Source organism: Amblyomma mixtum, chromosome 1 (assembly GCF_055824585.1).
Source record: "Amblyomma mixtum isolate Tamu chromosome 1, ASM5582458v1, whole genome shotgun sequence".
Classification (NCBI taxonomy): domain Eukaryota; kingdom Metazoa; phylum Arthropoda; class Arachnida; order Ixodida; family Ixodidae; genus Amblyomma; species Amblyomma mixtum.
In genome coordinates, this window is record NC_143012.1 from 30,990,049 (window position 1) to 31,004,935 (window position 14,887).

A 14,887-nucleotide genomic window follows, 5' to 3' on the forward strand; every position below is an offset into this window, starting at 1 on the left:
CTCGCCTATTCTTGGCCGCTCGGAGCTCTCCGTTTCTCGGCCCGGGCTCGGATGAAGACGCTGCTGCATGGCATTCCCGTCTCCCTCGCCCCCTGCGCTCAAAGTCCCCCCCCCCCCCCCCCCCCCCCTCCACGTACCCCACCGCTCGTTCTCCTGTCGTCCGGACGGATGACACGGACGCGCGCGCCCGTACATGTTGGCGGCTGCGATCGAATGGACGGTAGTAAAGACACGATCGCGCGTAGGCCCTGTGCGCTGCCAGGAGGCTTGTTTGTTGGCTCGGGAACAGCCGCGCGTTAATTCACTGTGTTAGTGGCGTGTATAGACCTCTTGCATTGCCCAGGGGGCGCTGCGAAAATGGTGCTAAAGAGCGCCCTCTGCCCTCGGCTGGGTAGTACCGGGCTCTGGCGTCTGCTTCGGAAAGCACGTTGGCAGTATGGACCCGCGACTTTCGCTTGTGTTGTGCCATGCCCTACAGCGAATATCGGGCGCCGAAGATTTCTTCAGGGCTGGCACGCTGTGTAAAGGGAAGAAATTATGCAACGCCAAGCACGTGCACTCTGTTCAAGAAATAAGCGGCCAAGTTTCAACGCGGTGTCATTCGCAAGTGAAGAGAGTCGCGTACGAAGTTGAACTTCAGATAAGGTCTGCACGCTTCGAGATTCAAGCGGACCAACGCGATGAAATACTTGCAATATATGAATTCGCAGCAGTTCTAAACAGACATGTATACGGGACTGCTCGAGCGCACGACGGTACACGCCGCGCCAGCAGCGGTCTTTCAGCATGCCACGAAACGGTGGGCCTCCTGCAGTCTTTCTTGACTGCATCTCGCTAAACAAGTAGTCATGCCTGCCTTGTAGTAGCCGTCATCTGTTCCTTCAGCAAATGCTAACATGATGCAATGCATATATGAGCTCGCAGCCGAATAACGCTGCAGCGCTAGCTCGTGCGCTGCGCGCTTGATGTCGTTTTCTTGATATAGCTTTTCATCCTTAAAACGACATCGCTCGAACACGTTCGCTGTTATCAGTGATGCCGCGCTGCCACATACGTGCTGGTTTGAGGTCGACAATGTGCACATTTCACTCTCGACGCTGGGCTGCTCGTAGTGCGTAGCGAATTCGGACCTAATCAACCCGCCCATTTGTGGTCATTTGCACGCACCTGGCCACCTCACCACGTTGCACCAGTAGAATTGTCTCAATTGTCGCAGTGGCCGGGTCTTTAGTCGTGAATCACCAGCCATGCCTGCTGATTTGTCGATTTGCCTTAATAGTGATTATCTGAAGTGAGATGTTGACATGGCATATGAAATATACCATGTATTTTTTTGCGCTCTTTGCTGTGTTGTGCATTCCCTTGATATGATCTCTGAATTATGCTGTTCGTTTCTCACTTTTTGCTGCTTGCTCTGTTGTGCATTCCCTACTGTTCGGTGATTGTCATCGTACACTTTTTGCTGCTTTGCTGCTTGCTTGGTCCAACTGCCTATGTAGGGATCTACTAGACAAGTTGTGTTGTAGAATGCATAAATTCTCATTCTACGCCTGCATATGCGGCTGCTCGCTACATATACATTTTTTGAGAGAGGTAAGCGCCAAAAGAACACGAACACAAGGAGGATGAGGCCGGCTGTAGACTGCGGGGAAGATTGTACATATGCGGGATGACTGGCCGAATTGTTTTTCTCGTTACCCACAAAGTGGCGACTGCATATCCTGATGGTCGGCACTGCATCCCACGGTTTGCCGTCCGGACTGCATGTGCAAAAAGAACGAATTTCAGCAACGCGGATAACGAAACAAACATCAAGGCAGGCGAAGCAGCCAGCACAACGCGAAGGTTCGCTTACTCAGTGCGTCGAACTGCAGCTATCCAGCGCGTCCGGCGCTCCGCTTCGTGAGACCTTGAAGAAAAACGGTGGAATTTGATACTGGGATTCAGACCTTCTTGCTCGTGGCAGCCCACGACGCAGCAGTAATGACGGTGACGCTTTTTCGAGACTGAACGAGGTCTCTCGGGCGGATCGGCGTCGCCGATTCCTTCTGCTGCCTGCGTTTCGTGCTGAGGCACACGGAGCGTCGGTTTTCTAAATACTAAGCCACGGCCAGGCCGCGGGGTGGTTGGTCACAAGTGACGGTCCTTATCGCATTCACAACAGTGCAGAAAAACGTGCGAATCGACGCAAAACGCAGGCTAGAAAGGTGCGCCGCCACAGCCAGGGCTCACTACTGACCCAACCTGGTACTACCCAGCCAACTTCTCCTTGCCGCCACCAGGCGCCGCCACGTTACCTGAAACTCCAGCGCAAGAGGCCTATTGCGATGTGTGACTGTTGGGCTGCTCGCGAGTACCTCATGTCGGTGTGTATACCCCCCAGTGGGCTCTGAAACTTCTTTGGACGTCTTGTGGACGTTTAGGACGTCCACCAGACGTCCAAAAATGTTCCAATGCCTATTGGGCTTCATCTGGACAAATAATGGGGATGGGAGGCAGAGGCTGATTTATGGATAGCCGGTCCTGGAATGGGATGGCCCTCTGGCTGTGTACAATTGAACCTCGTTATAACAAAGTTGAAAGGGCCCGGTGTTTATTTCTTTATAGCTGTAGCTGCGTTATAGCCCATGTTTGACCGAGCTTCCAAGGGAACCGTCATTCTTTCGTTATATCTGTTGTTTCATTATAAACCGTTTCATTATAACGTGGTTCGACTGTATGCATCTTTTTAACTTTGCTTAATCTTTGGTTACAAAGAAAAGAGGTGTGCATTTTTTCGATGGAAAATTTCTTGCTCAGGCAGGGGCGAGCCCACATTTCTGCCCGTGGTGGGGGCACTAATACACCTTAGAAAGTTTCCGCTAGTATCGGATGTGCATTGGGCCAAGCTGGTTGAAAAATGTCGCACGAGGAAGTCATTTGCATGGTATGTCGTAAGACATACCATGCAAGTATCAGCCATACTGCGTGATTAATTGAGGTGGAGCACGAAGCTGTTTGGAAAGGAAAGGCACCCTAACTATCTCGTTCTGGGTGTACATTTCGGCCAGGATGTAAGGGAAGGGATGAAGGGTAAGTGCTATGAGACAAATCATTGTAATAAACTCTAGTTTCCCAAGTTTCATATGTTAAGCAGCACGTTTCATTGGGAAAAAATAAATGAACCGTCCTTTGATCGGATGCCGTGATCTGTGTGTGAACGCTTTATCAGAGGAGTGGTGCAAGTGAGGAGGCATGCATTTTGACTCATTGCTACGAAGTATTTCATGGAGCCGTTGCTAGGGCACTGTCAGGCAACCCATGATAAGCACCCTTGCGAGTACGGAATGGATACGTTGAGCATAACGTTGACTCGATAGCGAGGCGTGTGTTAAGCCACTAGGCAGCAGAGTGGTGCAATCAGGTCTAGTGTTTCTTGATACCCAATGCTACCACTTCCTTTCAGGGTGGGGTCGTTGCACCATTTTAGTGCAATAATGGGCGGTTCTGGTTGGTAGCATCTTACTGTGGAGGGCAGCAGTTTTATTATATTTGTGTCCAAGATGCCCACATTACTGGTACTGGACATAAGTCAGTCATATTTCGAATAGAAATTTACACGCTTTGGTTTCCATCCGGCAATCACTGCAGTCTATGAGCCTAGAAATGGTGCCTTCTGTCTAAACAATAGACGTCACCACCCTGAAGGGAGGAGCTGAATTGGTCCTAGTTTAGTTGGTGCTTGTATCATGTGCAATCTTTTGTGCTTGATAATACACGAGGAAATGATTATTCTGAGCAACGCACGTGGGCGGTAATGAAGTAATGACTCAGTGGCGGCAGCAATGGAGGGTGAGAGAACCAGTTGCGGGAGCTGTTGTGCAGAAGTGGTCATCTCCGTTTAAAAACCCCTGCCCCATTTACCCGTTTAAAAACTGCGGTTTGAACAACTCCCATGATGCCCAATGTAATACGTAATAGAATCTTTTCGTGCTTGTATGTTGAAAGAAGACACCTTGTTCAACCTGTGCACAGATATCTGTGGGATTTAATGTTACGGCTGTTATTTGATTTTAGGCGTTATAGAGCCTCGGGACCCGTAAGAAGCTGCACCACTTTAGATGACCCTGTAAACACCAGAAGTGGTTCGCTGATGTGCTTCTTGTAAAAAGTGGGTGTTTGATACCGAAAACGTTTTATTTTCACAGCTTTTCTTTAGCACCCGCATCCCGAGACAATGTCTTTGTCACTTTGTCACCCTGATGTTTCTCACCACTGTGCGCACATTTTGTTCCCCCACTCCCCACCACACTTGGTGTGCGAACGTGCAGTGCCGGATCTGTATGTGCGTGTGTGTGTGTGTACAACCATAGAGTTTCGTACAGCCGGTGTACTTTGTAAGAAACTCTGTGTGTGTGGAGCCATCGGGCGTGCTTCCCTCGTGTCACTTCCTCTGTGTCTGTCCCTTTGTAGGGGGCGCCACGCCAACACAATCAAAGCCCCCTCCGTTCAAGAGCAGTGGCATCGTGTCAGGTGGGCTCCTGCCTGCCCTTCCCCAGCGTCCGGCAGCTGCCTTTTCGCACTTTCCACTGCCCTCCACCCCAAAACCGGCTTCCCTGCCGCTCTCTGTGGGACTAACGCACGTTCGCTGCTCTCGTATTGGTTGTGGTCTGCAGCGCACTCGACCACCTTGTCATGCTTTTGTAGATGGGGTGTCTGCCTCCCTCCCTCACTTGTTGGGCCATCACCTTGAATTGACAAGCCTGCCTGCCACTCTAGAGGCCTCGTTTTGATTATTTTCTCTATTCAGCACTACAGATTAGTTATGCGCTGCTCGGGGTTGATGCCACATCTATGGGTAATGGGCCGATGTCTAGAGGATACATGCTTTTACCTTTAGGGCCTGCTGCTCTTTAAAAAGTGGGAAAACACTTAGTAAATGCGCTTTGAGAAGTAATGTATCAAAAATCTGAGTCAGGGAATCGCCGATAAAGGCTGACATCTGTGCCGAGTTCATTGCGTGAGGTAAACAACTCTTGGCTTCTCATAATGAGTCTTCACACAGCACTTAGCATAGAAGATAATCATCCTCACCCTTTGGGCTAGAGAGCTTCTCAAAACTACCTTGAGGGAATACTGCTGTCGCCGTCTGTGCGAGTTAGAGTGCTTCATCCACCAAGGGCATGCTGGGAAGGTTAGGTTTTGTATTTCGCTTGCCTACTGTTAAGCTTGCCTTGCTAGTGTTGGACCAGAAACATGGATTCTGCTATGATACAGTGGCTTGGTCTAGCCACCGCAACCACAGTGCCCTTCACCTTGTGCAGATTAAGTTATTTTGGTTGAGTGTTTTTACCTATTTAACAAGTTTAGCTTGATTGAATGTTTGGTATTAGACTTGTACGGAAATGAGCAAAGCATTCCTTTGACGTTTGCCTTGGGAAAAATTGAATTGTGAAGTCTGTGTCCATGTTTTCAGACCTACAAAGGCTCATTTTCCTGGCTTGCTTTTGGTGGAGGAAGTGTAGCACTGCCAGCTTTAACTCTGGGTATGCTTGAGAAACTCTGCGCTTTAGGCAAATTGTTAGAAAATGCTGCTGTGACTGCGAGTGCACAGTAGTCATACTTGTGGACTGTGGAAATGATTCTTCGTACAAAAGTTAGCGCAAAACACGACACTCACAAGAAAGGTGAACAGGACAACGCGCTTTTTTACTGACAACTGATCCTTTATTGGAAAAGAAACACGTAATATATAGGCACACCGTCACACCACCTATCAGCTGCAGCAAATGTCAGAATGATGTAAAGTGTCATAAAAGCGATAAAAGACACACAGACTGAAAACACGACATAGCTAAAAACGATAAAAAGTGGCGAAAGAACGTTAAAAGCATGACACGTGGTGTATAAGGCCAATGAAACATGACTGAATGGAATCCAACAGGATGATAACAAAACGATATTGTATAAAAAACGTAACAAATGCAGTAAAAGAAAACACGTGAAACAAGAAAAACCTGATCAAAACCTTTCTTGTGAGTGTCATGTTTTGCGCTAACTTTTGTACGAAGAATAATGCACCAACTAGCCCAGCAACAAGTGTTACTTGAGTGGAAATGATTGACCACCGTGGTCAATAACCAGTTCTCTTCACTTGAAAAAATCATGAAAATGAAAAAGACCACAGTTAGAAGGGCCGCCGCGGTGGCTAAGCGGTTATGGTGCTCAGCTGCTAACCCGAAAGACGCGGGTTCGATCCCGGCCGCGGCGGCTAGAATTTCTTTGGAGGAGAAATTCTAGAGGCCCGTGTACTGTGCGTTGTCAGTGCACGTTAAAGAACCCCAGGTGGTCGAAATTTCCGGAGCCCTCCACTACGGTGTCTCTCATAGCCTTAGTTGCTTTGGGACGTTAAACCCCATAAACCAACCAACCAACAGTTAGAAGGAATTAATGTAGATTATACTCTGTGACTTGGGCTGGGACCTGTATTTTTGTTTTCCTTCATCTTCGTTGTCGTCCGTCCTCTAACCCTTATGAGTGGGGTGAGCAGAAAATTGATTATGCGAGGTTTAGCGCTTCTTTTTACAGCACGAAATGAGGGCTCATACTTGTGAATTGACGGATCATGTGCATTAGAGGCCTGTTTTAAACACAAGCTTTTGGGAAGAGCAATTTCCGGCAGCTGTTCTCCGCATTGAAGGCATTCGCGCGCGCTCTGACCCTTGCATGCCGACCTGCACTGCATCGCCTGGCAGTTTTGTTTGCTACGTTGCGAATAATGAAGCTGAGAAATGACCACTCTTTAACCACGAATACATACACCTGAAGATTGTTACACTTTGCGTACACTAATTTGAAAAAGAACCTTTATTCATGCTTGGGGTGCCTTTGGCTGGTACTTGAGACATTTTTCGCTCCTATCTCCAGCAAATATGCACTTTTCGATGTGCAGCTCATAGCAGCCAAGGATCGAAGAGATGAGACTGAAGGGCACTGGCTCATTTGGAGTGCTCAGTGCATTAGCGTATGAGAGAGAGTAGGCGTGCTTGAGTGAAGAAGGATGGTAGAGAGAGTTGTTAAAGATGCACTGAAGAGGAATCTGAACTCGTCTTTTTGCCGTGGGAACTCGATCTACACGTTCCCAGCACGCTTAGAAACTTTGATTTATTACCCTGTGCGGCCGATTTCCCTAATTAAATCGGATGAACGTCCGGCTCCCGCCTTTATTTTTTTAAATCCCCACATACGGTGGGAGGAGTCGACCAAGGCATGTAGTGCCTTTCAGGCAGTCGCGTGGCGAATTCGCTTTCGGTTTTATTTTGTTTCTTTTAGGTTTCTGTGAATAAATAGGTCTAGTCAGAGGCTACAAAGCTGCAAATCAGGCCCACCGAAATAAAAATACGCAGGGACTCTGCTTTCGCCGATCACTGCGTATTACTCGGCGATGGTAGAGCGGCAAACCGCCACGGGACTGGGTGAAAGGTTGGTCGACTCTTCCCACAGTTTGCGGGGAATTAAAAAAAGAAAGGTGGGAGCCCGATGTTAATCCGATTTAAATCAGGGAAATCGGCCACACAGGGCAGTAATTCGAACTTTCCAAGAACGCTCGGAACGTGTAGATCGAGTTCCAGCGGTAAAAATACGAATTCAGATTCCTCTTCAGTGCACCTTTAATGACCCAGGCATCATTTTGACTGCAGTCGAGCACTGATGTCTCTCTTTTCAGGCCTCTGATCATGCTTGACAGCCTAGTGCGGCTTGCTCTAGGTTGTTAGGCAAAGTGAGGGTTAGTCCTCTGCTGAAATGTTGTTCAATGTTGTCGCCTTCAGTTAACACGGCTGCAGTGTAGTATTACACGGTCCTCAGCAATCAGTTTCAGACAGTGCTAGTACATTGGAACAGGCTACGGTTATTCTCTTTGTCAACACATGAGCTCTATGGCGAGCTTCATCCTACTGACTGCCATACAATTAGGCAGTGGGGTCACTCTGGGTTGTGGGATATGATCTCTGGACAATTTCTTGACATTGCACATGAGTCGTGGAAGCCGTTGACTGCTTATTTCCTGCTTCTTTCTGTTGTTATCTCATTCGTACATGTGACCACTCCACGTACATTTATGGGGAACTATGAGTACACGACCTACAATGATGCTAATCTGCTTTGTTTTTAGATTTTATTGTTGCTGGGCGCTCTTGAGACGTTCAAAGGAACACAAACCGCTTGGCAAACATTTGCACGTCCTTAGTGTTCGTAGTGTGGCTTCACTAAGTGAATAACTCACGGCTGCCTTTGCAAACGGTTTGAACACTGTATGCTGCTTTGCCTGAAGTTTGTCAATTACTTGTGTTTTAATTAACCTTAGTTGACTAATTGAAGTGCAGTATTTTTTTGCTGTGAATCAAGAGCTCTAGGAATTTGTATCAAAATAACTGTGCTTTGATCTATATTCCTCAGCTATACCAGGGGAGTTCCAAGAGCTACTCGCTCAGAGCTATGTTATCTTCGCAGATTTCTGTTTAAGGTATTCACAATTGGCTAATTTAGAGAATGTGCTTGAGCTTTTAGCCTAGCAAGCAATGAAAGAGGGGGAAGATGAGTATGAGGGCCAATATTTTGCATGCATGAGAGCGTCAGCAAATAAAAGCTACAATGTTGAGCCTGGAGACCACGGACCACATGTGTGAAGAACAGGCATTTTCTTTGCTAAACTACTGGGGCTGAAAGCATGCGATCAGCGTGATGAGAGAAAAACTGATCAAGCTAATTAAGGGATGATGCTCTTAGGTGTGTTGAAAGCTTTGAAAGCGAGTTAAGTACACGTGGAATTGTGTTTGCTGCTCACATTTACCTGGACATTAGACTGGACATTGGCTGGACATTGGCTGGACATTGGCTTGGGACTCCCCTTGTATCCCATTAGAGGTGTTTAGTTGCGTAGTGGACCATTCATAATAGTACAGCTGTTATCCTTAATTCACTAGCTACTGAATAGTTGTATTAGAGTTAGGGAATCATTTTTGCACATTGTTATGCAAAAGTTTTGAGTGCTCCATGTTCTGATGTGTCTGCACTGTCTTTCTTGCAATTTGTTCTGTCCAGTCGAGAGGTTCCTTGAAGAGGCAAGGAAGTCCTTTGAACAAAAATGGACCAGCCCTAGTTCAGTGAGTACATTTCAGTTTATATTTTTGTCTCATTCTTTTGCTGCTGCCTTGTGCATATGCAGTTGTGTGCATACAGGCTGTTGCCAATGGTAATTCAGAATCAAGTTTTTATTGAGTAACACAAAAAAAATGTATACACAGATACTGGGACCGATAGCCAATGAGGCTAGTCAGCGGTCCAATACAAAATGACATGTAGGTCAGCAGTCACAAAAACACTGAAGAAAAACTAATTTTGTAGCCTTACTTCGATTCCCAGAAAATGTTTCTTGCATGTCAGTTTGAAATTCCCAGCTTGCTTTATTTCAATTGGCCACGAGTTCCAAATTTTCGTTCCTGTAAATTCTATTTGTCTTTCTCCGTACGCATTATGGCAAATAGGAAGATTAAAATTGCCATTACTGGCTTGTCTGGTGTTGCGGACGGGAATACTGAATGTACCAAGAGGTAAGGGGTATAGTTGGTATTTATAATATTATTAACCATAAGAGCTATTTTGTAGTCGCGTGAGGTTGTGAACGACATGATTTGCATTGCGTCAAAAATGTTATTGTTAGAACTATACGAAGAAGGTAATCCCATGGTTTTCAAGGCACATTTTTGTAGTCTAAGCAATGGTTATATAATAAATACGTTTTGTGATTCCCCATGATTCACTGCAATAACTGAGATGACTGTGACATAATGAAAAATACAGTGATCTAAGAATAGCGCGTGAAAATGGAAAACTGTTTTAAACGGGAAAAAAAAAAAAAATTAACCTCGTTCACAGTTAGCACTTATACCAGTCAGTTTGCCCACTTGCGGAATGCAAAACTGGTGAAGAGAGTTGAATCAAATGTGCATAAATGCGGTCTGTGTAAATCCCGCTTGGGTTCTACCAGACTAGAAATAGAGCATCTCCATCTTACCGTGATGTCCTGAAACACCATGTGCACAAATATTTACACAACTTTTCAGTATTGAGATGCTGTTGGTGTGGCTGTGCTCCAAAATGGCTATGAGATTTTCTCTTTTTATTGTGCAAACACACCGGGCTTCCTCTCATGGCATGGTAAGGCCCGGGTGTGAAACTTGGTGCTTGTTTTCTCCTTTTGACTGTCTGCTGGTGGGGTGCAAATAATTAGCAAAGAAACATTATTTTCAGGACATGGGATAGGAACTGTTTAGCCTGTTAATTGGTTGGCATCTTTTGTGCACATTTCGACGGGTTGGAATATATGCATGTACTCTCTTTTAAAAGAAAATGGAAGATATATGACGAAGCCCTCATGTGTTGAAAGTTGAAAGTGTGTGTCTCTGCATCGCTGTCATTTAATGCAGTTTTTTCATGCAAGTTTTCATGCATACTTTTCTGTGCTGTGGTATACAGCCTATGACTTGTCATTGTCTTTTTCAGTCGTATCATTTGTTTCTGCCATATATAGTTTAGTTTATGGGGTTTAACGTCCCAAAGCGACTAAGGCTATGAGAAACGCCGTAGTGGAGGGCTCCGGAAATTTCGACCACCTGGGGTTCTTTAACGTGCACTGACATCGCACAGTTCACGGGCCTCGAATTTCTCCTCCAAAGAAATTCAACCGCCACGGCCGGGATCGAACCTGCGTCTTTCGGGACAGCAGCCGAGCACCATAACCACTGAACCACCGCGGCGGCACTTTCTGCCATATACAGTGATGCAATTAAAAACGTGTGGATTGATTCTCTGGTAATGTGTTTACCTCTCTAGGAGGAAGAACTGCGTTGTGGTCTTGAAATTGTGTAATGTACTTTAGTGAACACATAGTTTCAAATAACAGTCAGATGATCTTGTAGCTGGGACGCAATTAAAAACGTGTGGATTGATTCTCTGGTAATGTGTTTACCTCTCTAGGAGAAAGAACTGCGTTGTGGTCTTGAAATTGTGTAATGTGCTTTAGTGAACACATAGTTTCAGATAACCTTCATATGAGGTTGTAGCTGGGACGCAATTTAAAACATGTGGATTGATTCTCTGGGAATGTGTTTACCTCTCTATTAGAAAGAACTGCGTTGTGGTCTTGAAATTGTGTAATGTGCTTTAGTGAACACATAGTTTCAGATAACAGTCAGATGATCTTGCAGCTGGGGACGCAATTAAAAGCGTGTGGATTGATTCTCTGGTAATGTGTTTACCTCTCTAGGAGAAAGAACTGCGTTGTGGTCTTGAAATTGTGTAATGTGCTTTAGTGAACACATAGTTTCAGATAACCACCAGATGATCTTGTAGCTGGTTAGAGGTTTACTAGTATTATTTATGTTTTCATCCCTAGTACACTGACTAATTGTAGCTGCAGCCTGTTTCACTTAACGGCTGCTTATGAAAACCTGCTCTTTGTGTTGGTTTATGGTAATCAATAATCACCTGATGCTAAAGCTGGCGATGTGCTCTTTTTTTGTGTGTGTGTCTTGCAGAACACAGCCAGCCTTGATGACTTTGACCGGATCAAGACGCTAGGAACTGGCTCCTTTGGGCGGGTGATGCTCGTCCAGCACAAAAAGGATAAGGACTATTATGCCATGAAAATATTAGACAAACAAAAGGTGGGTTCTCTGCCTTGCCTCCTTGGGTGGGGGAGCTTTCGGTAGTAATGCACGGACATTGAGAATGTCAGATGAAAGCTCTGAACTTCTGGCGTTGTGTCCTGTACTGCACAAGTGTAAAAATATGGCAGCCTTTTTAAGAAGAATATTGCTGCTTAGTATGTATGAAGTTATTTAATTATGATAGTTTCTGAATTTCTAAGAAGGCTAAAATTCAGGGGGCACTTTGTTGACCTAAAGTGGGTTGAGGCGAAAGCCTTAAGCGCGGTGTTGCTGCTTGTGTCACTGATGCGTTGTTAAGATGTTAGGCTTCGCCTCTAAGAGTGAAACGCGAAAGCGTCTTGCACCGCTGCCAGGGAGTCCATAGAACGCCATCGCCCATTCTGTTCTAGGCCTTGCTGGTCGGTAAATAGGTTTTTGAGGAAAGGAAATGTATCTGTCTGGCATATCTCGGTGGACACCTAAACCTGGCTGTAACGGGAAGGGAGGAAGATGGGAGTGAACAAAGAGGCAGTATTCACTAGACGCGCCTTTGTTCATTCTATACCATCGAGCTGGCATGGCGGAGTGGTAGCATGCTCGTCTCGCACACTGGAGACCGGGGTTCGATTCCCGAACTCGACCAATTTCCTACTCGTTTTAATTATTTATCTGACCTGACTAGAAGGGTTAATTAGGCTAATTGTGTAATTAAGCAATTAACTAAACTCAGTCCCACTTAGAGCATCCCTACACGATCCCTTTAATTGGAATTGCATGGTTACTAGCCAAAGTACAATTTGAAATCCGCGCACTGTGATGTCACGACCGTTTCGACCAATTGAAAAGCGTGAAATTTCTGTCGACAACCCCTGCTTACAACGATGAGGCATTAAAGGCTTCCCGCCTTAAAACTGCGCGCAAATACCCAGGTATGTAAGAGAGTGAAATAGGAGAGGGAGAAGAGAGAAGTTTAGCTTGTCATTTCCGTGAGGTGTGACCAAAGGCAGCTGTGCAAATAGTGTGCTTGCATACCGTGCTGTTCCCTTTTCTTTGTGATTCTTGTCTCTCTCTCTCTCTCTCTGTGTGTGTGTGTGTGTGTGTGTGGGGGGGGGGGGACATCAATAGCTTCTTTACCTTTTCTTACTGTTTTTTTGTTCTGTCATTTTCTATCCATCTTTCCTTGCATTTATCACCCCTCCCTTTTTATTTCTGCTGGCTGCAGATCAGGTGTTCAGTAAATATGTGGTCATGTCTGCAGCTGGAAGCCATTTTTCTTTTATGATTAATATTTCGAATAAACGGCTACCACTACAAACCAGCAGCATTGCAGCTGCTAGTACGAAACTCTTTCTGATCGCCACTTCCATATTTAATGTTGTGTGTGAACCATCAAACTTTCCTGTAATAATTACTTCTTATGTGCACTACGTTCAAATTTGAAATTTGTTGAGTAAAAGCAGGAGAAATAACTATATAGCTGTTTTCAAGTTTACTGAATCCTGTTCCTTCTTTGTCAGCCTCTTACAGCAGCTTACGATTCAAGCAACATCAATTACTGGGTTGCCACTAGATGTTTCATACTCCTTATAGTATACATGTTACATGATGATGAGGGAGGGGGTCAGTTAGCAATGTCTACAGGTGGCCTTAAGCATGTCAAGGATTTATTGCGATGTGTTTTTGTAATTTGTGAATAAATTTGAAACATGACATCGTCTTAACTCCTGTCTGTGCAATTGTATCTTGCATGCCTTCCTGACAAAGTCTGTTACTTCACTTTTTTCAGGTAGTAAAGCTAAAACAAGTAGAACACACCCTAAATGAAAAGCGGATATTACAAGCTGTCGAGTTTCCATTCTTGGTCAAGCTAGCATACCACTTCAAGGTGAGAACTTCTCTCTTTTAGCATTCTTTTTCTTTTCTGTTTTCTTTTTTCAAGTTTGGAACAGGAAATGCTTGAACGAAGCATGACAGAATGAGTACAGAAAAAGTGAAGAGATCTCTCCAAGGGTTGATCAAGTTATTCATAGCATATACTGACTTGTTTGTATAAAGAATATTTTGCTTGATGAGCAGGTTGGTTTTTTTCGAGGTTCGCACATTTGTCGAACCATTGACTGCAGGTCCTCCCATCTTCTTTTATCTAGCGCCAAATTTCACAGCTCTGCAACATTTTGTTTCTGTGGAAATCAGTTTTAAGTTTTTCAATTCGTGACCTCAGTTGGGGCAGTTTTTACATGCAACCCTATGTTTGTGACACCACGAACTAACTTGTTGTTGTTATTCACTGTTATTCTTGGCCCTATAAGACATTTTATGTAGGAGGCTATCATTTACAGGCATCAGTTCAGCCATTTAATTTGGCATAACAGTTTTGCCCATACCATTTGTGACATAATTGGTTGGTTAGTTTCTATGGTGTCACTCACTGGTTGAAACCCAGTTTTGGTTTAGTTTTTTTCTTAAAATTTCTTTTGCCAGGTATTTTTAATATTATTTATTTCAATTAAAAGGGTGAGGTTGAAGAAATGCTATACATTCGTTGACTTTTAATGTTAAAAGGTCCTCTGGAGTTGCCCATTAACGTGTTCACTGCGGTGGGGTAGCTCAGGAAGTTTTAAAGGGCCATGATTAGCACACATGCGAGGCTGCTACTGCCATCTATCAGCGGGTCAGAGAAGTGGATTTTGCCAGTGGCTCACTGGTGGGTTGTGCCGTACCCAACATAACACCATTATGGGCCACAACGCACAGGAATTATTACGCTGAAAATTGCTGCCGCAGTGAACGTGTTAAGTTGTCTGGTTTCAAATACAATGAGTCTGAATGGTATGAGAATATGCACTGCCCATATAGCAGTGTGGTTGTTTGACTGCAGTGCCAAAAATCGCCGCAGTGGCTCCTTCGTTCATGACCGGAATGAAATGGCATTGTGTGAACGGCAAGAAAAATTTGTGCTGGGTTTATGGTGTTCTTTGTTTTGGTCCACCCAACAGTTGCTACTTATGGATTCAACTGAACAGAGTGGCTCATACTTTTGAGGTGCTGTAGAGTAGGTGACATCGTGGAACTGCTGTGTCCACTGCAACAAAGGTCATGAGAGCAGTAATAGTAGCAATGGAAGAGTCATTAGGTATAGCAACATGACGAGCACAGATGACATTTCTAAATTTGAGTTCATTCATATTTAGCGCGTACAC

The 14,887-nt window shown here is 45.1% G+C and overlaps 1 protein-coding gene across 6 annotated transcripts in view; it reads left to right on the plus strand.

Annotated features, from left to right (window-relative positions):
• Pka-C1 (Protein kinase, cAMP-dependent, catalytic subunit 1) overlaps positions 1 to 14,887 on the plus strand; it is a 416,348-nt gene that overhangs the window by 377,944 nt on the left and 23,517 nt on the right. For 4 of the 6 annotated variants that reach the window (XM_089547431.1, XM_089547436.1, XM_089547433.1 and 1 more), the window contains 3 exons: positions 9,082 to 9,143; positions 11,577 to 11,705; positions 13,474 to 13,572. In XM_089547431.1, the coding sequence (XP_089403557.1) occupies positions 9,082 to 9,143; positions 11,577 to 11,705; positions 13,474 to 13,572 (290 nt within the window). Of the gene's footprint in view, positions 1 to 4,452; positions 4,513 to 9,081; positions 9,144 to 11,576; positions 11,706 to 13,473; positions 13,573 to 14,887 lie in introns of all 6 variants that reach the window. The other 2 variants (XM_089547432.1, XM_089547434.1) reach the window with 1 other exon arrangement.